Raw genomic sequence first — 22,404 nt, 5'->3', positions numbered from 1 at the left:
CCAGCAGGCAGTGAAGCAGAATTTGAAAGTTTATCTCCCTTTTAGCTTCTTTTTTTTTTTTTTTAAATCCCTGGCTGGCTGAACTGCCTGCACTTGGAATGAAAGCCTTACATTAAGAGTAGAAGTTGAGTGCCACAATCTGATCACCCCAAGCCAGCAAAGGGCACCCACTCCCCTGGGCAGCAGGTTTGTGCTGGGGGGTTCAGCAAAAAACCCCCCATAAGAACCACAACAAAGCTGCTGGAGGCAACTTCAAGGGAATATAAGGATTTTGTCAGACAGAGAAGCATGGCCCAATCTGTGCATATTACTGTTTGGCAAGAGAACTCAGTATTTCAGAAAACAAGTATCTTTTATAGCCCTTTTCTTCCCCTCAGCCAAGCCAAAAGATTATGCACCATCTGAAATTAAACCTCAATTTCAGCCTCTTTCCCAAAACATGGCAAGCCAGCTTTAAAGTCACATCAAACTGGTGTTTAAATAATCCTGCTGATTTGTCTTAGCAATATCCACCCCGAGCCAAGACTCAGTTGGGATCCTTTGAACCACTCAGAAACATCCTAAAGTTTTGGGCTGTGGAATTGGTCAGGGTCACTGAGGTGCTGTTGTGTGCCACAAGCAAACACTGCAGCATTTTGTTTTCTTTTGCAGATTTAACATGAATTTTACATCAAGGAAACACTGATCAAGAAACTCTGCCTTGGGGGCTGCAAGTGCCCCATCCCCAGGAGCTGTGTCCAGGCTGGGTGACAGTCACTGCATTAATGGATTAACACTTGCCATTCCCTTCTCCTTCTCCTGGTTCTGTCCACTTGTTCTTACCTGCTAACCCATCCAAAAAAATGCCTGCCAGTTCCAAAAGTGAGAATATTCCTACAAGTTTTGCCTGACACAGCTCAGAACTCACTGGTGCTACAAGTAATACTCTTATTATTTGTCCTCAATTCCCCCAGAATAGAAGCAGCACAGGCAGAGACACCCATGTCAGGACATCACCTCTCCAACCCTGTCTTTCCAACACAAACCTGTGAAAACTGCAGGTCCCCAAAGTCCCTCTCAGCTGTTAAAGCAGAGGAGCAGACCCCAAAGGAGGGATGGGGATGATTTTTCCCTCCTGCTCCTTGGGGCTGCAGTTTGCTCAGAGCTGTCACCAGTGAGGTTGTGTGTCCAGAGAGCACAGCTCATCACCTACTAACAAAGCCCTGGGTTTCTGAAAAGAAAGGAATTATTATTCCTGGAAATAAATGCATGTTTCTGCCTCACTATTTTAATGTCAAATTAAGAAGCCCCATATTTATACAGAGCACTTTTCAAAATCACTTGACCATCCTGTGCAAATGAATCATTTCCCTTCTCGGGGTGGGGGTCAGGGTGCAAATTAACACAAGAACCAACTGAAAATACCCAGGATATTAGGAATTCCAGAAACCAGAACTGACTGAAGTACAGGCTACAAAAGCACCAAAAACCACCAGACAGCCTCTTGCACCCTACAGTTGTGGGGCTTTTTTTCTCTTCCCAACACTATACTACCTGGTGGTTAGAAAGTACCTTTTAAACACCTACTTTTTCCTGGATTTCCCCCAGTCCCCTGCAGTTAGAGGATAAACTCTTAGTTTGACTCTTCCTCGTCCTACTTTGAGTTCTCACCTCCTGCAAGCTGAGTGTTCAATCCAAGTACATTAAAGAGCTCTTCTTCTAGGAGGTGCCTCTGTTTTACAGCTGTCTTATCACTGCACATCTCAGGGTTTGCTCTCCCAATGCTTTGCTTGTCTGCCCAAGGCATCAGCTTCTTGTTTGCTCACCAAAGGGCACCTGGGGGCTCCAGCAGCAAAGGGAGTTGCATCCTCAGCCTACTGGAGGTGGGGAGCAATGCCATGTGAAATCTTACCCAGAAAGCAAGAGTGTTTCTGTAGCAAAAGACACCCAACTTCTTCATTTTTGCTGCTAGAACTTCATTAGCCCTGCAGCCCATCTGGCAATTTGCAACCCATTACCCAACCATCTTCAGACTATGAGATATTTCACATCATGAGGCCCTAGCAGGGACTAATCCTTTCACAGAAAACATTGAATTCCAGGAAAATAATGCCATTTAGTTTCAAATATCCTTTGTTAGCCACTGAGGGTGGCTGTTAATAAAGAAACTGCTACGTAAACCAGAAAAGGGATGGCCAGCCTGCCATGCCAGGAGCCAAGCAGCCACCTCCCCACTGCACCATCCACCCTCAGCCATTCATCTGAGAGCAGCAAAAATCAGTAGGCCAAACAAATTAACTGCTTGTTCCTCATCAGTACTCTACCTGCAGGTTTTACTCCCACATCAGAAGCTAAAAGCAAGTAAAAACCACAGAGGAAAAGATTCTTAATTATTAAACTTTCACACCAGGCTAATTGTGTAAGCTTGAGGTTTGCCAGGACTTGGATGGAAGGTTTTAAAGCCACTCTTGGCAGGGGTACCAGAGTCAACTTCCTTGTAACAAGGATAAGGAGCAGAACAAAACTCAGCCAGGGTTTGCAGGAAAACTTTTGTTAAATTATTGGAAGCTTTTAAAATGGAAAGGAGTGAGTGAGGAGTGTCCCACCTCCCACCACCAGCAGAAGCTGATCTCCTGCACTGGGAGTGATGACCCAGCACTGGATGAAGAAGAACATCAGCCCCCTGTGATTAAAAAGCACCTCCTACCACATCCACCATAAAACCACATCATGAGACATCTACACAAAGCCTTTGCTTCCCTCTTACGAATGACAAAATCCTGCACCAGGCAGTTTGCAACCAAGTGTTACTATTTACAGCCTGAAGTCCAGACAATAAAAATCCCTGCTTCCCAGCCACCAGTTCCTACCTCTCTGGGGACAAGTGGAAAGTTAATTTCCTCTGTTATTAAACTTCTGTGCTGAGAGAGGTCTATCATCACCCCTGTCAGGCAGGGCCAGGCAGAGCAAAGGTGTTTTGATCTGCTAACTGCTGGATTGAGAGCAGCCCTCTGATACCACAAAGGTCAAAGATCCATCAGCAGAGAGTTCCAAGCAGGGATCTATGGAGTATTATTTCATTTAAATTCACTACACCACCCCCAGAGCATCCCAGAAGTTGAATGAGACCACCCCAGGGTGTGGGTGATGCTGAAACCTTGCATGGAGTTGGCTTCACCTGCCTGAAGCACAGTGGGTCCTGGGTCCACCAGAGGGTTGGGACCACCTGGGAGGGACACTGGGAATCCAGAACCCCCTAAGGGTGCCCAGGGCTTCTGTGGGGCACAGCTTACCTGCAATTCCCCCCCAGGGAAGAGGGAAGGTGCCACAGAGAGCTGTAGGGTGCTGTAAAGGCAGGAGGGTGTGTGGTGAGACCACTGCCTGTCACCAGCAGGAACTCTGCTGAAGGTGCTCAAAGCACAGCAAAACTCAGCTCCAGGGCAGTGCCAGGGGAAGGGGGGACAAGAGGCCAAGGGGTATGGATCATGCCACCCTATTCAGCTTACAGGGGTGCTTGGAGATCCCATGCCATTCACAGGGACATTTATCCTCTTGGTCAGGTCATTTTTAAAAAGCATAATTACACCCTGCCTCCAGGGACAGGGTTTAGTGGTGGCCTTGGCAGTGCTGGCTAATGGCTGGACTTGATCTTAAAAGTTTTTTTCCAACCCAAAACAATTCCATGATTCTTCAAATACCCCAATGACCCTGCTGGGCTGTGCTCCTCCTTGTCCCACCATCCATGCCCTACCCAGTGTTCCCTTCCCTCCATGTGTCCCCCAAGCCCCCCTCACCACTGTGCTCCCCAAGCCCTCTCCATCCAGCACACATCCTCCTGGTGTTCTCTCTCCACACCATCCACTCAAGGGATGTCCCCAGTCCCTTTCCAAGGTTGGAGATTATTAAGTCCAAATGACATCTCCAAAGGTTTACATCCATTTTCATAAATTCTTGATTTGCAAAACTTGGGAGTCAACACTCTGAAATTTTTTTTATGCTATGCAGGAAGAGCAGCACCAAAACTTTTTGTCTTTACACTTCACTGCTCCAGAGAAGCTCAGATTTTTACACTGTGCTGCTTTAAGTTCCTTAGTGGAAAAAAACCCCAAACCCTCAACATGAAGCACTCCCACCTTGGGTTTCAGAGCCACCAGTGTCAGTGCAATTAGGTACAGTTCATTAACATCCTGCATGCTTAGAGTAAGGATACTTCCAACAAGAAGTCCACCACCTCCTTCATGGTCCAGAACACAGAGTGCTCTGGGAGCTCTCCAAAACACTCGTGAGCTACAGTTCCCATTTCTGGAGTAAATTGGATTGTAAAGATTTAGGGGGGGCAGAGTAAATACAATTTAAGATCAAAACTGAGAGAAAACCATCTCACAGCTGAATTCAAAGTGAAGATGAACACCCCAACACGACCCTCACTGCCTCCTTTTACCCAACACACCCCAAAGCCCGTTCTGCTGGGGCTGCAGCACCCAACCCTGCACCTGGTAAGATCAGGAACAAGATTTAGCCAAAAAAAAAAAAAAAAAAAAAAAAGCAAAAACCACATTTGTTGGAGCTTGTGGGTGCCACCCAGCCACTCACCAGGAAACGGACATCGTCGAAGCCGTTGAGAAGCAGTTTGCTCTCATACTGCTGCAGGCCAAGGGACTCCAACCACTCCCCAACACTCTGCTCCAGCACCCGGGAACCTGACGAGAGAGGAAGCGGCAGACGCTTGAAAAGGGAGAAACCGTTGAGGCGGTAGCAGCGGCACTCTGAGGAAGACAGATGGCATTGCCACATCATAGTCATTACCATCGAGAAACTCAAAGGAAAAATTAAAAAATTATTCAAAAAATTACGGTCAGAGTACAACAAATCAGCCGGCAGACAAATTCCTCTTGGGTGCACAGAGCATGGACAAAAAGTTTCCAAGCGCTTCAGCGGGCTGGGGGCTTAGGGGGGGGTTTAATTTGTATCCTGGTTAAGACTCAGAAAAAGAAATGCCCTGCCCGGGCAAAGTGTTTAGGAGCACTGCTGGGACCGTGGCATCGTCACATGCACCGTGCTGGGGGCTTGGGTGAAGTCCTTGCCAGGCAAACATAGGAAGCCCAACCCCACCGGGATGCGGATCCACTCCTTGGCTGGGCTGAAGGGGGCGGGGGGAGGGCAGCAAACTTCCCCCCGGGGCATCCCCTGCCAGTCGCAGGTGGGAGGGAATGGAGCAGAGCCCCTCAGGCACACCCAGAGCTCTGCAGGTCCTCTGGTCCATGCAACTTCGGATGCGGGACCCTCTGCACCGGAGCCACAAAGCAGCTAGAGAGCAAATACATCTTCATGCAGCCCAGACACAAAACAGACACGGTGGACTCTGAGAAAAGCAGCAGAAGCCAGACTAGAGCAGCTGTCCACGGGAAGACATGCAAGACAAAGAAAGCACACAAACTGCAGCAGAGAAAAAGCAGGGCTTATACTTTTTTTCCCTAAGCAGTCCTGAAAGAGGCAAACCATGGTAAGGGCTTTTTCTCGCCGTTACGGTGTTAGGAGGAGCGGAGGCATCGGGGACCCCAAGCACAGGTGGGAGAGTCCTGGCACTGGCATTTCACCAGCCATCCACACCCCCAGCATTTCCACGGGCTGCTGGGACCAGGCTGGCCACACCAGAGAGTCCAACCAGGCTGCTGCACTGGCTGACAGCGAGGGAGGCAGAGGGATCAGGATGGGTTCCACCCAGCACGTTCAGTCCTGCCAGGTGCTCGGTGCACGTTTCTCTTTCTCCTTCCTTCATTTTCTTCAGCCCAGCAGGGCTGCTGCACCCCAGCCCCTCACTCAAACAGGGAGCAGCTTTGGAGCAAGCAGCATTTCAGTTCCTCCCTTCCAACCCACGTCAAAGCAAAAAGAAACCCAAGGCAAGCACACTCTCTCCTCTTCCTGCAGCAGCTCAAGTCCAAGCCATGCCCTGGCACCTCCTCTCAGCCTCTGATAAATGAAATTCTTCCCAACACCTCACAGAAGCTGTGCAGACAAGCTCTCCCTTCCCCCAGTCCAGTGACTTGTTACTCTCTTCTAGACAAGCTTGAGACCTTTAGAGATGACAAAAAAAAAAAGTTCAGAGATCTCCTTTTCATCAGGGAATTTGTTAGGCAGGCCAGGCAGAATTTTTCAGGCTTCTTACGAGCCCATCGGTTTCAAGGATATATTCAAATAAAAAGATGAGCAGGAAAAGCAAGTTTGCTTTCAGGGAACCTTCAGGTCAGCTGAAACTGTTTGGTCCTTTCCAAGCCATCCTTCCCACCCCTGCCCGTTGCAGTGGCTGCACAAAGCAGAGCTCAGAGTGGTGCCTGGAGATGGTTGGGGATGGGGCTGCTGCTGCTCTGGCGGCCAGGAAGGCTCCTGCTCCTCTGCCAGGCGAGCTGCAGCACCAGAAACGTGGAGATGACAAAAGGTTTCCGTCTCCCTCCCTTATAACACAGCCCGTGCGGGAGGGCAGCATCTAAACCTGGAATTCATGCCATGGGCTCCATCCTTCCCTCCGGCAGCCGCCTCCTCCCTCCGGAGATGCCGCGGCCGCGCCGAGCGCTGCGGGGGCTTTGTCTGAAGGCAGCGAGCTCCAGCCCGATCCGCTGCCGGTCCTGGCTCCTGCTCTGTCTCCTGCTCTGTCCCTCCCTTCTCCTCATCCTCTTACCCCTCCTCCCAGCCTTCCCAGCCGCCGCCTTCGGCAGCAGAAGCTGCAGGAGAGGGGAGGGAGACGGCGGCTCTGTCACTCTCTGGTGAAAAGCACTGACTTCTCAGTATTTATTCCACGGTGATGGGCTGCACTGCTTGAGTTTATTAAAAAAAAAAATTAAAAAAAAAAAAAAAAAATTGTGTTCCAGGTCTGCTTTGACAGTTCCAAGTGATTTGTGGCTGGTGTGGAATTAATTTATCAAGAAAGAGGTGAGGAAACTGCTTGCTGCCTACTACAGCGTTTCTGGACGCAGTCTGGGTACTGGCAGGGGGGATGAAACCACAGCAGTTCCTTCCTCCGAGCTCCTGAATTTCATTAAAAAAAATTATTTACTCTCTTTAGCCTTTTGTACACTTGCAAACATATTTTTGCTTTTAAAGGGGAAAACTACAGTGGCTCCAGGTGCAGCTTTTCTGGTTTTAAAAACCTTCAAATGAAGAGAAAATGAACGGGGGAAGGGAATGAAGGGTTTACTTTAAAGAGAAGACTAGAGATGCCCCAAAATATCCTAAGAAGGCCAAAATACTCTGGATATTTGCATGTTACAAGGACAACAGCTGAATCCCAGTCACTGTGCCTCCCAGCAAGAGCCTGGTATCACAACTTCTGATGAAAACAAACTCCTAATTCTCAGCTCCATCCTTCTCCTTGTGCCCCACATTTTAGAGATTCTACCTTCAAAAAGTCTGCAGATGGCAGAATGGAGAACAGTTGATAAAACATAGTTAGAAATAACGAGAGCATTTAAAAGCTGCAAAAAAACCAAGCCAAGCACTTGAGTTCCTCTTGCAAGACATTTTTCAAGTAACGCAGCAGGCTTCAAAGAAAACAGGAAAGGGAGAGGGCTAGTGGGGCTCTTATAGGTCCTTTTCCAAGTTATTGTTTCAATAATGACCTTTAGTCCAAAGATTGAGCCCGTTTGGAGGAAGAAATAAATACATGGGCTGTGCCAGATAAAAAGCATCACCCTGTTTGCCCATGGGAAACTGATCCCAGTTGGAGATGACCTGGAGTGCTCTGAAGACACAGGACCAAGGTAAAACTGCCAGGGCAAGCAAGTGCTGATGAAACCACTCTCCACAGGTAAGGTGGAAGAAGCCAAGCAGGTATTGCCACAGCTGGGGGTGATGGTCAGCTGAAGGTTCTTAAACCCACTGGAAATTCAGGCAGTGCATGAGGCAGGATGGATGTGCATGGAGGAAGCAGTCATTAGTGCCAGCTGATGGAAGAAATACAGCCAGCATCTGAGTTTACTGGAACCAAGATCAATCAGCCAAATGTAGATTGCTAAGAATTTTCTCCCTCTTTTGTCAAGCCAAACACCAGGCATGTTCAGGAGAATTAATGCCCTGTCCAGTGCTGCATGGCTCCTGCCTGCAGCAGCCTGATTTATTGAGCACAGACCACTCCTCTCCTCTATTTCTGGGGACAGAAACACTGCCTGACAAATGTCTGTAACCCAATGAGCAGCACTCAGGTTTCTGGTTAAAAGGCAGCAGAGGGATGAGCAGCTGCAGCATGGAGGGGGGGCTGAGTTTCTGCTGGAAGTTCAGCACCCCCCTGCCCACCTTGAGAAGGAAGAGATGATCAGAAGCAGCTCTTGGAGCTAAATACCCCTGTGACAGCAAACCACTCAGACACACAGACTGAGTCCAAATGTCTGTTCCCAGGCCAAAAACAACTTTAAGGGAAAGGTTAGGTGGAATCCAGCATCCCTTCAGATGGTGTTCCTCAATTCCCCAACCTCCAAAAAGTACTCATGGATCCAACATGATAGACTTCTTTCCTTCTGCTTATACCTTGAGATCCCTTCCAACCTGGTATTCTGTGATCCTACCCTCAGGATTTACATTTGGAAGAGTTTCTTGCAAGCTCTAACAGGAAAGGAGAGGGCCAGGATCCATCCAGTGGTCTCATCATCCAGGGGCCTCAGGAGTGTAACACCCCATGTGCTGTTCCATAACACCATGGCAAGTTCTGGTACCCTGTGTTACAGAGGAGAGCTTGATGGAACAGAAACATCTGCCCAAATCTGTATGGGGGGTCTGGGGCACAGCAGGGACTGAAACCAAGTGTCTCTGGGCCTGGGCTAGTTCCAGCCTGACTCCAAGGGTCCAGGTTTCTCCTAGAGTCAGTTCTATGCAACAACTGTGTAAACAGACTCCAAACATACTTATCTCTGCTGTAACTGCAAAGGCACTTTACCTTTACAGGCAAATTAGCAATTCCAGACACCCAACCAGTCAGGAGTCTCCATACCCTCAAAGTCCACCTGTTTTTTGGGAATGTGAGAACATTTGGAAAGTTGCCTGCAGCTCCCTCCACATTCATGTCATGATCTGAAGTATTAAAACAGCCCTGGCAAAGTCCTGAGGAGCAAAAGCCAAAAGGTGCTGGAAACCCAAAGTCTCAGGGTGCAGGCACCCCATGGCAGCCTCCACCCTGGCACCAAGGGGCTGGCAGAGCTCTGCCCACCCAGCTGCACTCACAGAGAAGGCAGGAGAAACAGGGAATATGTCCCAGCAGCTGATCTGCCAAAAAGGGATCCCAAACTGAGCAGAACGCAGCCGAACCCACAGAGAAACACCTGGGTGAAGGACAAGGCAGCTCCTGCTTCCAGAGACAAGTGTCCATCTTGCTGAAACCTCCCTGCACAAGAGCAGCTTTTGCTGAAGGGCTGGCTCCTCCTCTCCCCTCCATGTTAGACCTTTCTCACTGATGCTATCGATCCATCACAGGCACTGCTACAGCTCTGGAGGGGCTCGGGGAAGGGAGGGTTTCTCACACAGCTGAATGCTGCAAGGGTTTCATTGCAACAGCCCCAAAACCCAACCAGCACCCCCTTGCAAAGGTTTTCACCCCAGAAAGCACAAGCCCTGGTAAGTCTAGAGCAGGCACAGGTTAAACTCCCACTGGGAATATACAGGGAATATCCCTTCTCACCAAAAATCCCAGTGACAATGGGAGGGGAGATCAGCCGGGTTACAGCAAGCAGCTGCCCCTGCGGCTCCGCGTTTGCATCTCCCACCCCCAGCACTTCCCAGGCAGCAGTTTGGAGGTGAAGGATTTAAAAGGACAGAATCCCTCGTGGTGGCAGCTCTCCAGCAGCCTCCAGCACGCTGCAGTAAAAGCCAAGAAGCTCCTGAGTTCTGCTTTTTGGTTTTGCTCCTGATTTCAAGGCAGAGAAGCCACGCTTAAAGGACAGGGGGGAAGCAGCTCTCCTGCCCAGCAGCCTTGTTCAGGAGGTATCCATTCCTACAGGAATATTAAAAAAAAACCCCAACAATGCCTAAGCTGAGGCATGTGGCACCTTAACCACATCCCAAGGGCACAGCCACCCTGACACCCCTGCTGACCTACAACTGGGATCACCCCACTCCTGCTCCCAGCACGGTTGCTGCCCTAACAGAAGTGGCCGGGGAGGACACCCCCCAAAATCCACTCCCTGCACAAGCAGGATTATTCCCAGCTTTTGGAATGGTGGCTCTCTGTCAGCCAGGCAGCACCCCAAGGGACAGCACTGCCAGAGCTGGTGGTCTGACCAAAGGAAAGGATTTCCTACCACAACAATTTGGGGATGCAGATTTTCTGAACCCCTTTGAGCTGTACATGATACTCAGGCACCTTTGGTCCCCAGACAGCAGAGTTCCTCAGCATCCATTTCATCAAGCTCTGTAGGCTGTGTCTCACTACAAAAAGCTCTGTTTCAAAAGGCACCATTAAAGCCAAGCAATTATCTCCTCCTTTGAAGGAGGAGACCCAGACTCTGCTCCTCCTGGGAGACAATGCTCTGAGGACATGTGGCTCTGCTTGCAGCTGTGGAGGGGACAGATTCCTGACCAGACTGCTGGTTCCCAGAGCAAAGCTGCATCCTGGGAAGAAAAGAATTAAAATAAACTCTCCTGAGCAGCTTGGAAATGTAAAGACAATCAGGTGGGAAAGGGGTGGTGATTTCTCTACTCTGCAAAGAACAGGGAGACACATCCAGAGACGTTTGCACCCTTCCTCTATTAGTTTCACCTCCAACTTCTCCTCAAAAGGATTGAAATGTAGAGGAAAAAAGGTGGTAAAATGGCAAAACAATCCTGTTGGAGGCTGCAGAGCCAAGGCACACAGTCAGGTCACTGCAGGAGCAATTAAGGAAGATTTTTAACTGAGATTTGGTCTCAGCTCTGCTGCTCCAGCCCAGATCCCAAACACAAACCTGGTGCAGGGTTTGCTATTCCCAGAGACCCCTAATTACAACATTTACAGAACTGAGAGTGTCTTAATCCAGGATTGTCTCCCATTGCTCTGCTGCTGCATTGCAGAGAGAAGAGTTATAATAGTTGGAAACATGGCTGGAGGAGGACACTGCTCTGCTGGAGGAAAATCAATGGGCTGAATGACACTGCCATTCCTTCTTCACCTTGTTTTATGGAAATTGGAAAAAGCAAAGACAAAATGCACAACTAAGTCATCTTGCAAGCTACTGGAAAAGTTTTGTCATTAAATTAATAAAACTACATTCCTTCAAGCTCACAGAAGTATGTAGGTGAAATATAAAGAAATTGTGATGATTTTATCTGATCTGAATCAATGACAGGGCACGTAGAGTTTTACAGGTGGAAGGCTGGAGAAGGGGTGATAAAATATTCTGGCAAACATTTGATGGGCTGCAGAAAAGCTGGAAAATTGCTGCAACTCCAGCTACTTTGGGAGGTTTGTTTTAGAGACTGGGTGGCAGAAACAGCTCTTCATGCTTTATTCTACTGCAAACCAACCCCTACTACTGCAAAACCAGCCCCTGGGTAAGCTCCAGGTCACTCAGCTGCCTTGCTCAGGCTTTGCTCAAGCATTCCTGGTTCCTAAGAAATCTTCCTTCATCTCTGAAACACAAAGAGGCTCTGAAGGACACCTTGCAGGACTCAAGTGTCCCCTGAACCCCTCCCTGCCTCTCCCCAGCAGCCTGACAGCACCTTGGAGCCCACAGTTCCCAGAGGAAAACCACCCCAACCATGCCTGCAGAGCAGCTTTGTTTCCAAACGTGTCCTGCAGTGACCATGCAGCAGGGATGGGTGAATTCCCACAGGGATAACGTGGATATCTATTGATAGATGGATATCTATGGATGCCCCTGTGCTCAGCCCTGGGGAGGCCACAGCTTGAGTCCTGTGTCCAGTTCTGGGCCCCTCAGCTCAGGAAGGAGATTGAGGTGCTGGAGCAGGTCCAGAGAAGAGCAAGGAGGCTGGGAAGGGATCCAGCACAAGTCCTGTGAGGAAGGGCTGAGGGAGCTGGGGGTGTTGAGGCTGGAGAAGAGGAGGCTCAGGGGAGACCTCATCACTCTCTCCAACTCCCTGAAAGGAGGTTGGAGCCAGGGGGGGGTTGGGCTCTTTTCCCAGGCAACTCTCAGCAAGACAAGAGGGCACAAGAGGTCTCAAGTTGTGCCAGGGGAGGTTTAGGTTGGACATGAGAAAGAATTTCTTTCTGGAGAGGGTGCTCAGCCATTGGAATGGGCTGCCCAGGGAAGGGGTGGATTCTCCATCCCTGGAGATATTTCAAAAGAGCCTGGATGTGGCACTCAGTGCCATGGGCTGGGAACCACGGGGGGAGTGGAGCAAGGCTTGGACTTGATGAGCTCTGAGGTCCCTTCCAACCCAGCCCATTCTAGGATTTCATGATTCTATCTGACATCCTGGCTACAATCACTCTGATGTATAATTTCAAATATAAAATCCCCATCCTACCCTCCCCTGGCTGAAAGGATTTTGGGAGCCTTAAAGAACAAAATCCTGGGATGTGGATCCTACAAAGAGGTTCTGCTCATTTCCAAGCAGACAGACCCATGTTTATGTGACACACATACACACAAAAAAAAGCCAGAAGTAAAGAGGATCTTCCTGTTGTACTATGAATGGGAAAGAAAAGCAAGATTGTTGTGGGGATTATGAGACCAGCCAGAAGACACAAACATGCAGCAGCCCCTTTTCAGACCAACTGTTTAAAGAAAATTTTGTTTTTATCCACCAGAAAAAACCAGAAACTGGAGACTAATGTGTTCTGAAAGGCAGGAGGGAAGTGGAAGCAATCAGTTCAACTTTCTCAGAGGCCATGTTGAAAAGAACTGTAATTGTAGGTGCCAGAAGATCAGCAGAACTTGCTGTACCTAGGGCACTGGCTGGAGTCCTTACAACATCTGTCAGCTGCAAATTGCTTTTTTTTTTTTTCTTTTCCTTTGTACCTGTAGAAAACCTCATCTTCCTCTTACACCTTGGACAAAGACTGGAAGTGAAGGTTTAAGTATCAGAACACAGTGGTTTCTGGGCTGTGTGAGCAATGAGCCAGCCACTCCAGAGGTGATTTTGCTGCCACCATCTCCCAGAGGAGCACAAGAAGTGTCCCAGACCACACACACGTGCCAGCAACTTCCACCTCCACCCAAATGGAGGGACTGGAAGTCCTTCAGGTATCCAAGAAATCACTTCAGGTGTGAGAAAATCACCACTAAAACTCCAGAATTCTCAGTAGAAAACCTTTCTTTAAAGCTATTTGAAGATGCAAAATATCATCTCAACATTTGGCATATCCCAAACAGGAATACTAAGCCCTCAAATTTATAAACAGACAGATTGAACAAAAAAACCAAGGGTCCTGGGAAGCACCCACACTGCTGTCACTGGGTATTGATCAACACTGAGGTAACCAGGGGCCCCCCCTCCTTTCCCATCAGGTGAGGGCACCAGCTGCACCCAGAAAAACTCCCCCAGAAACCTGCTGGGAAGGAAGGACAGCTCTGGGGTGTAAAATTAAATTAATCCACCTAGGGGAGTATTGAATTAAGACAGTGGGTAACAGTGCTGAGCATCATGCTGGGAAGCTGAGGTCTGTGTCAGAGCCTTCCCTTCCCTTCTGGGAGTCAAAGCAGAATAAAGAGCTCTGCAGGCAGGAGCCAGCACCTTGGTTTTGTACAGAGCAGAACCAGTATGGACACACACACAAGGAGTTGGGTACACTACCTGAGATCCTCTGCTGCTCCTGAGAAAAGTCAATGCCTTCGCCGATGGAACTCATGATTTTCTCAATCTGAAAATAAAACAAAAGAAAACAAAAAAATAAAAAAAGAAAAAAAAAAAAAGAAAAAAGAAAAAAAGCACATGCTGCATTATTCGTAAAGCCTGAGGAAAAGTTAAAGGCAGTCCTGGGACTTCAACCTGCCACAAGACTGCCAAAGAAATCCAGGAAAGGATGTTAAGATACCTCCAACCCAGGGTTGGTACTGAAGGACCCTTAACACCTTGCCTGGAAAAGTCTTTGTAAGGATGGGTGACTTCAGAAGGGATGTGGAGAGGTTGGGACTCCAGAGCCTTCCCTCCCACAACCTGCCAGTGCCTGCAAATCAAACAGCTCCAACAAACCCATCCCTCTGGGGCACAAAGAGAGGGAGAAGGAGAGGAACCCCCAAACTCCTCAGCTCCCCCTCTCCAAACATGCAGCAAAGCTGAGAAATGCACTTCACTCTTTCACAGGATGCAAAAAGGAAATCTGCCTTCACCCCAGTCTGGGTTTGGTTGGGTATTTTTGGTTTGTTTTGGGTTTTTAAACCACCACGTTGCCCAATTCTGTGCAGAGATTGCTGAGAGGAGATGCTGAGAAAGAGTTCAAAAATAGATCAGGTTTGTAAAAGCAGCACCACGGGGGCAAAAGCCTTTAACTACCCAGGAGAGGGAGCTAAAGACAATTCCATCCCCTGATTTTAAGCAATTTAAGTCAACAGCTCAAGGCAAACCTCATGCAATTAAGAAAAAAAGGTGCAAACAGCCTCCTGGGATGGTCTCTTTCCAAGTCAGCTTAAGTGCTGCATATAAATGATTGCATTTGCCACACACACACAGAAAATTAAAACAAGTTATAGTTTTCACAGAACCTACAGGATGCTTTCATAAATGAGAACAGAAACTTGACAAAACCAATTCTTGAGGGGGATGTGTAAATCAAGGCTCTTAATGCAGAGGGAAAAGTGGCAGTGGCAGTTATGGGGTTAATTCTGTTAAGATGAAAGACCCAATAAATTGCAGCCCAGTTTAGTCAATTCAGAATTTTCAATAACCTGACACACTCAAACCCACCATTTTCTAAATATTTTCCAAAGAGCAATGAGACACTTAAGAGGCTCAGGTTTGCTTGCTTACCCCAGTCTTCAATCTATAACCAAGCAGAAAATAAAAAGAATAATTTTAAAAAGCCCCCAGTGAGAGATTCCTGAAATGTCCCAAGAAAATATTCCTGTGAGGCTCTTCAGAGTGGTTGCTGCTGAATGAAAAGCCCACACATCCACTGGAAACAGAGAGCTGGGGGCGTGGAAGAACTCTTAACTTTTTTTGTTTTTTTTTTTCTTTTTCCCCTCTGGTTTTTTAAAGAGAGATTTGGGGAAGGCATCCAAGTTTTCCTGGACCTCAGCCCCTTTGCAGTGCCCACATCCCAGCAAGATGCTTTGCTCAGGGCAGCTGCAGGAGTTCCCAAATCCATGGGAACGTGGTGGGGAGCCAGGAGCTTGACACCCATTCAAGATCAATGGCAGCTTGAAGCTCAGCTCCACTAAGAAGGGGGTTTTGGGTGAAAATCAAACCAAACAGACAGTCTTAAAAGGGTTCTGCCAAGCTAGGGCTCCAGTAACATCCATCCTGTGTGTGGGAAGCAGGCAGGCAGCACCCTTGCAGCATTAAAGCTCACCAGGGGGAAGGAGTTTGTGTGATCTATGTAAGAGTCATTAAAGGATGGGGATCCTCTGTCCCTAAAAAGCCATGAGGATGAGTACTCCTACCAGGCTCACAATACACTCACTGCTGGGACCTTGTAAGCCACAACCCACCACAATCAGACCTGAAAATATGAATGTGTATGGAAGTGAAGTATGTTCTGAAAAGAGATTCCAGTAAAAGGAAGGGGTTTGAAGTCACTGGATGCCATGGGGCTGCTGCCCTGCAGTACCCGTGGCTAAAGAATTCATTTTCTTGTCTCCCTGGCTCCAACCAGAACTCAAACACGACCTTGGGAGATACCTGAACCCAGTACTGGGCTCTGCTTGGGCTGCTGGAGCCCAGCAGGGTTCAGAGAAAGGCTGGACCCCATCCATCCAACCCTGATCCCAAGGTGGCAGGGTGAGGGATCACATCCCTCAGTTCATAGGAGGCTAAAAATGACCAAGGGGGATTGATATGATAGTTTAGGACATGAAAGCTTTTACTTGCTGAAATCATTTACAAGTTTAAACAAAGCCCACAGGCTATCTGGTTAAGAAACAAGATTTCAGGCTTTAATCCAAGGTTTAAAATGATGCACTCAAAAAGCATGAGGCCACGTAAAAGGCAAAAATATCCCCATTGCATGTGGACAGAGGCAGCCCTTAAATGAGAAAAAAAATCAGGCACAGACAGGGTGGTTTGTTTTGCAACTGCTGACATCACCAGCCAGTCCTTCAGATAAAAATTACCCAGCTGGTCACAGTGTCACCTGATCTTGTTCTTTAAACTCACTGGGGCTGAATAAGGAAGCCCCAGAAATACAACTTTGAGAGCTGCAAAGAGAAGTTGTTTGGTCTGTTTTATCAGCTAACCTCAGGCTGATAAATCAGCAGTTCTGCAGCACCACCAACAGAATGTGGGATCAGCAACTGGTACCAGTGAAGAGGAAAAAAAACCCTGAATTTAAGGTCTGCCTCATGATGCTGAGTTTTCCTTCTACCTCAATTACCAGCTGCTTCCCTCTGTGGGAGCTGATGGCCATCATCCTGACTCCATCAGCCCTGCTCCCCTCCACAGGCTGGGGTGTAAAAACTCTTTTCCATTTCTCATCAGTTGTGATGGAGCTTGGAGGATGCACAAATGATGCAGCAACTTCTGCTCAAAGCCTGGAGACCAGGTAGAGTCCCTGGGAGGTATTCACTGCCTTCTGCTTCTCAGCAGAGGTTACTCAGAAGTAACCTGGGTTTCACAATGGACATTTTTGCCTCTCACCATTTCAACAAGAACCCCCTCCTGCTTTAGCCCCTCTGAAGCAGCAAAAGCTCCCCAGCAACACCTTGGAATTCCACAGGCCCTGATCTATCACCAGCACAAGGATATGCAAGACTGGAAGGAAATCTAGAGATGGTGCAAAACAAACCTCAAGTCAGAGCAAGGGCTTTTGGTACTGCTGGATCCCAGGATTTCTGGGATGTTGTTACAACACTGCAGAGTTTGGGTCTTGGGATCAACTCAGGACAAGCTCCAGAAGCTTAAGGGCATTAAGCTTTGAGGATTGATCTCCATTAGCTTCACTACAAGGTTTGTATTTCTAAGCTGGAACTTGTCTAGAATCTTTATCTCAAAGACTTCACTTCAGCAGACCTGGAAACCTCTGAGGTTCTTTAGTCTCATGGGATCATTTGGAGCAAGAATCACTTGGTTCCAGCCAAGGTTGTCCTATAACAAGTCACCAAAAGTGGGGGGGAACCAAAAAAACAAATAGTTGGGGAGCAAGGGAAAAGGGGGGTAAGGAGAAAACCATGTTTGTTCAAGCAGCCCCAACTCTCTCCAGCTGCCTCCCAGCCAGAGAGGCAAAGGGCTCTGCAGGTCTCTGTGCCAGGACCCAGCTCTGGGAAAGGCAAAGAGCACAGAGCATCTTCCTGTGGCAGATTCAAACCCCACATTTGCAGCTCCTCTTTGGTCAGAGTCACAATTCTGAAGGTTGGGTGGCAAAGCCAGGTAGAGCTCCCTCCCACTGCCTGCTCCTCACAAAGAAATCCCATTTATTTCCCAGCATTTTTGCATCAGTAGTGTGAGCATTTTGCCCTCCTCCATCACACCCCATGCTTGGATGCCTTCTTCTACCCTTCCCCACTTGCAGCTTTGCTCTCTCTCAACTTTCATCCTGCACTGTGAAAGTTTTAACTTTATTTTAAGAAAGGTTGGCTCCTCTGCTCTGTTTCTCACTGGAAGGAGCAATGCCCTCTGGTCCTGGAGAGGATGGTGCAGGATAAAAGGCCTCTGCCCATCTTTATGCAGATAAAAGTTTTCAAAACACAACTTCTTGCCCATGCAGAGAAGCAAGAGGTGCTCAAAAGCTGCAGCCAAGAGGCCACTGTGAGAGGCTCATCACCCTCTCTGCTGGGAGCTCCCCTGCTCAGGGCAGATCACCAGGGTCTGACAGCGTGAAAAATTTGCTTCCTTCCCCTCCATCCCTTTTTCCATTGCTGCCTTCAAACTGTGAATTAGCTCTGGGTGCCAGGCCAAGCTCCCTGCTTTCCAACCCACTGCCCTCCCCTCATCCAAGGGGCTGCTTCGCAGGTTCAGCCCCCAAGCTCTGAGGGGAGGACTTGCAGGTGCTTCTGCAGCACCCAAAATACCCCCAAAACTCTTCCTCAGAAGCAGGGAATTGCCTTGTGCTGTGCACAGCTGAACTGGTAAAGAAATAAGCACGTGGTAAAGGATCCCCTTCCCCAGCCCCATCCTTTGCTGAACGTGGGATGGATCCAGAGGAGGTTCTGGGCAGTCTGTGCAAAGGGAAATCCTGCTCCATATCCTCAGCTCTCCACAAAACCACCTTCCTCTAAGCAGTCACTCACCAGCTCAAACTGCTGCTACCAGCTTGATTTAACCATTAAGAGGCTGCAAAAACCACAGGGGATGGACACAAGGCTAAAGAGGGAATGAATGCTTTAAAGTATCCTGGTCCTCAGCTGGACTCTATGGAATAGAAGGTACCTTGGAAACAGCTTAAGCTAGAGTTGTTTGGTTTGTTTTGGCTTTTTTTTTTTTCAGGCTCTTCCCAGTGGTTAATTATTAAAATACAAAAATACCAGGTTTAAATATAGCACTTCAGTTCAGACTTAGTTGTAGCCTGAACAGTCAGTGCTGGTTTGTTTTGGCTTAACCTGTTTTTTTCCACTGAAGCACCAAGCATCAGTCCCTGCACAGGTTGTGGGGTGGGTTTGAGATGGTTTTTTTTTAAGTATTGGGTTGCTTGGGGGCTTTTTAACACCACAGAAATTAAGCTACAAAGTGTTTTGCTTCCTAAATGAACATAATCATATCTGTTATTCCAAATCCAGAGGGGTAGCTGGCTCCATGCTGCAAAGCTGGTTCAGCCAACAAGCCCTGAAACCTCCCTAGGAAAGGGGAGAACTACTGCAGAGCTGACATAAAAAGGGAAAAGGAAAAGCTGCAAGGATGAGTGTCCTTCATTAAACCCCAAAAGAAGGGATGAGATGGGCAGGAGCTGCAGAGCAGTTACCAGGCCTGAAGCACAACCATTTATTTTCACATTTGCCTCCGTTTTGCAGAAAAATAAAAATACTCTGAAAAAACCAAACCAAAACAAAAGCAAAACAAACCCCCAGGAAAAAAAGGAGCTGGGTGTGGCTGAGAGTGATCCCAGGGCTGGGGCAGTGGTAAACTCTTCCACCCAGGCAGGCAGCCACGAAAACATAGCAACTGGCAATTTACTCCAAAACACAATTTCATCTTAAAACAAACTTATCCCCAGTGCCCCAGTTCTGATTAATGGAGAAAAAGGTATTTGTTTGTAGAAGGCCAGTAAAATCCAGTTCAGAGGACACGTTGGAAGCTGAGGTTTGTTCTGCTGGTGAGACTGAGGACATTTTGACACCAAATAAAAAATAAAATATAAATAAATTGGCAAAAATAAAGCCAACCCCAACTCACTGCATCTCCACTCCCCTGATGGATGGGGAGCTGTGGTGTCCATGGTCATCTCTGCAGTTTTTTCCTCCCCAGAGCAAATGCTGAAGTTTGGAGGCAGTGATTCCACTGAGACAGAGGAGGATTAACCAAGTCCCAGGGTCTTTTATCACCAAAATAAAAAGCAGAGGAGCTGTCTGCAGAGCCTCATCTGCATGCAGGGAGAGGAAGTTTCATTCAGAAAGCACAAAATTGAGCAGCACTCCAGGTGTGTGACACTCACCCGGGTCCAGAGGAATCTTTATGCTCCTGGAGCTGTCTGGAAGGAGCTCAGGGAAACCTCACCTAGAGCTGAAAAGCCCTCACACATTTCCCAGCAATATAATTGGAGAAGCTTTGTTCTTACTCTCTGTATGCATCAATGATTATTCCCAAGGACACTGCAAGGTTGTCCTGGGAGAAGAAATAAACACATATCCATGGGCAGGGCAGCAGTGGGGTCAGCAGATGCTGCTGAGAGCAGTCTCCTACCCCAGATGGGTGACAAGCAGGGTTCCCCCTCTCCATCACCTTCAAGAAAAACTGGTGGCCAGAGCATGCAGTTGCTTCAGACAATGATCACAGAATCCTGGAATGGTTTGGAGTGGAGAAGACCTTAAAGGAGAAGACCTTGAAGCTCCCCCAGTGCCACCCTAACACCTCCCACCAGCCCAGGGTGCTCCAAGCCCCATCCAACCTTGGACACTGCCAGGGATGGGGCAGCCACAGCTTCTGGGGGCACCCAGGGGCTCAGCACCCTCACCCCAAAGAATTCCTTCTGATGTCCAACCTCAATTTTCCCCTTTACAGTTTAAAGCCACCACCCCTTGTCCCATTGCTGCATGGCTGTGTAGGAAGTGATCTGCAGCTCACCCCCCAGCCCCAGCCTGCTCAGAGCAGATCAGGGTTTCCTCACTTCCAAACCAGAAGGGGAGGTTTGTGTGTGTCCAGGGGGTTGGAAATGTGCCCAAGACACCAGGCTACGTTGGCCAAGCTTTGCACACACACATCACAGATATGTGCTCCTTTAGACAATGAGCTTACTGCTGAAAAGCTGAATATTACCCTTAAAATCCAGATATACATAGAGAAGAGCCCCTTTGATGCTTTTATCCTGAAAAAAACCCAGCTTTTGGAGCTAACCCAGGGGCACTGAGGAGCAACTCCAATGAAGGGTTAATAATAATTTGAAACTTGTTAAATCAGCTTTGAATAGAATGAAGTGTAACACATTGCTTTTATTCTACTGCTCTTCCCAGGCTGCATCAACCCCTGGTATCTGGGCAGCTTCACCAAGGAGCTCCAGGTTCTCATCTCAGGAGGATTTAGTTGAAGTTAGCAGCAGGTTGCCTCTGGGAACCAAACTAGTAGAAAAATGCCTATTTTTTCCCCTGTCCTTGAGGTGTTTGCTGTCATTCAGCAGTTAAAGCAGTTCCCCTCTGCTATCACCCAAAGCATCCCCACCTCTGCAGCACCAGGGACTGTCACTTTGTGCCACCACAGTGTCACAGGACAGTACCACAAGGTTTCTCCCCAAAACCTCACCTGCCTGCTGCCTCCTGGGTTTAATTTCCTCTGTGATACAAATTTCTGGCACCAGGCAGCATCATCCATCTCTTTCTGAGCTCTGCACACAGCAAAGCAAAACCCCCACATGGGGTCAACGTCTTCTGCCTCCCTCTGTCATCTTTTCCTAAATTAGCAGCTTAAAACCTCCCAGCCCAGAAACCTGCTCACCAAGGAAGAGAAACCAGAGCCCAAGCCTGCACACACATCAAAGAAACAGAAACACCAAGCAAGAAAGTTATTCAGATAAAAGTCTGTAATTAAATAAAACCACACAGAACTCAGTGGCACACTATGCACCATATGTCTGGTGTTAGTGCATTATAATGACACCCTGCAGCACAAGCATAATTAAGAATATATCAGGAGTCCCATTATAAATCCTTATTATTAAGGGGTTCATAACCTGCTGTACAAACTCGCCTGGGGCTCGAGCTCAGCAGACAAGACAGAAGCACCAGCAGCATATTTTTTCTTGAAAGCTACTTACAAAGCTGGGCTTAAAGGTTATCAGTATTTTTTTTTAATTTCTGCAATTCCAAGTAAGTGCCAAGGGTTAAGACTTCATTATTTCTAAGCTTCTACAACTGAGGAATGGGGCTGATTTGTTTTAAAATTATTAAAAAAAAAAACAACAAACCAGACAAGCTGCTTCTAGAGATTAAAACTCACTTTGAGTACAAGACACCTCCAGTGACAGTGAGCAGCCTCATTACAGCCTAATGAGCTGGCTGGAAAAAATAGGAGGGAAAAATAAAGATGCATTAGGTCAAGCACAGAACACCTCCACCTGATGCTTCCATTTCATCCTGATGTGTGCTGGCACCACAGCAGCAAATCCCAACTGGAGCAAAGATCAACCAGGAGCTGTACAGTTGCCTGTAAAAGCTCCTGCACCCAAATCCTGGCCCCCAATCTTGAGGATCATGGATGAATGTTTGGGTCAGACAGGGATGAGCTGATTCCAGCTGAGCAGGAGCTGCTGCTGACCCTTTCAACTCTTTTCTGGGTTCTCTAGCAAACAAGAGTGAGTTATTTTGGGGTTGCTGGGAGGAAAAAGTGAGCAGAGCTGTTTAGTGAAGATTTAGGATTTTCTTTAGTTGCTGACTTGTGAAATCATCTCCCAAGAGATGAGGTGGATGGTCTGGAGGGGATGGAAGAGGTCAGCAGAAGCAAGTGACTCAAGCAGCAATTTCACAAGGGTGCTGAACACCCTGTGCAAGAGCCAGGGGCTGAATGAAAAGGAAAAAAACCCACCAAAACCCAGCATTAAAGCTGCTTTAAGCATCTCAAAATTACACCCAGCTTACACCACCAGTCCTGTAAATGGGAATAAAGCCCCTTAGCTGACACTTGGAGATCTTTCAGATCTTGGGGCAGTGGTACTCATCCTGGTTCAACTCCTCTGAACTCAGCCTAGCAAATGCCAAAAGGCCTGGAAAATAG

The 22,404-nt window shown here is 48.0% G+C and overlaps 1 protein-coding gene across 20 annotated transcripts in view; it reads right to left on the bottom strand.

Annotated features, from left to right (window-relative positions):
• Positions 1-22,404, bottom strand: part of ANKS1A (ankyrin repeat and sterile alpha motif domain containing 1A) — a 107,164-nt gene that overhangs the window by 23,489 nt on the left and 61,271 nt on the right. For 11 of the 20 annotated variants that reach the window (XR_011730550.1, XR_011730549.1, XR_011730551.1 and 8 more), the window contains 2 exons: positions 13,693-13,759; positions 4,573-4,745 (listed from right to left, as the gene is read on the bottom strand). Coding sequence is in view for 16 of the 20 variants with exons in the window: in XM_071768371.1 (XP_071624472.1) it covers positions 4,573-4,745; positions 13,693-13,759 (240 nt within the window). In the remaining 4 variants the exon portion in view is untranslated. The remainder of the gene's footprint in view (positions 1-4,572; positions 4,746-13,692; positions 13,760-22,404) is intronic. The other 9 variants (XR_011730552.1, XM_071768387.1, XM_071768376.1 and 6 more) reach the window with 1 other exon arrangement.

This window comes from Heliangelus exortis, chromosome 25, assembly GCF_036169615.1.
Source record: "Heliangelus exortis chromosome 25, bHelExo1.hap1, whole genome shotgun sequence".
Lineage (NCBI taxonomy): Eukaryota > Metazoa > Chordata > Aves > Apodiformes > Trochilidae > Heliangelus > Heliangelus exortis.
Note: the sequence above shows the minus strand (reverse complement) of the source record. Positions and strands in the feature narration are given on the sequence as shown.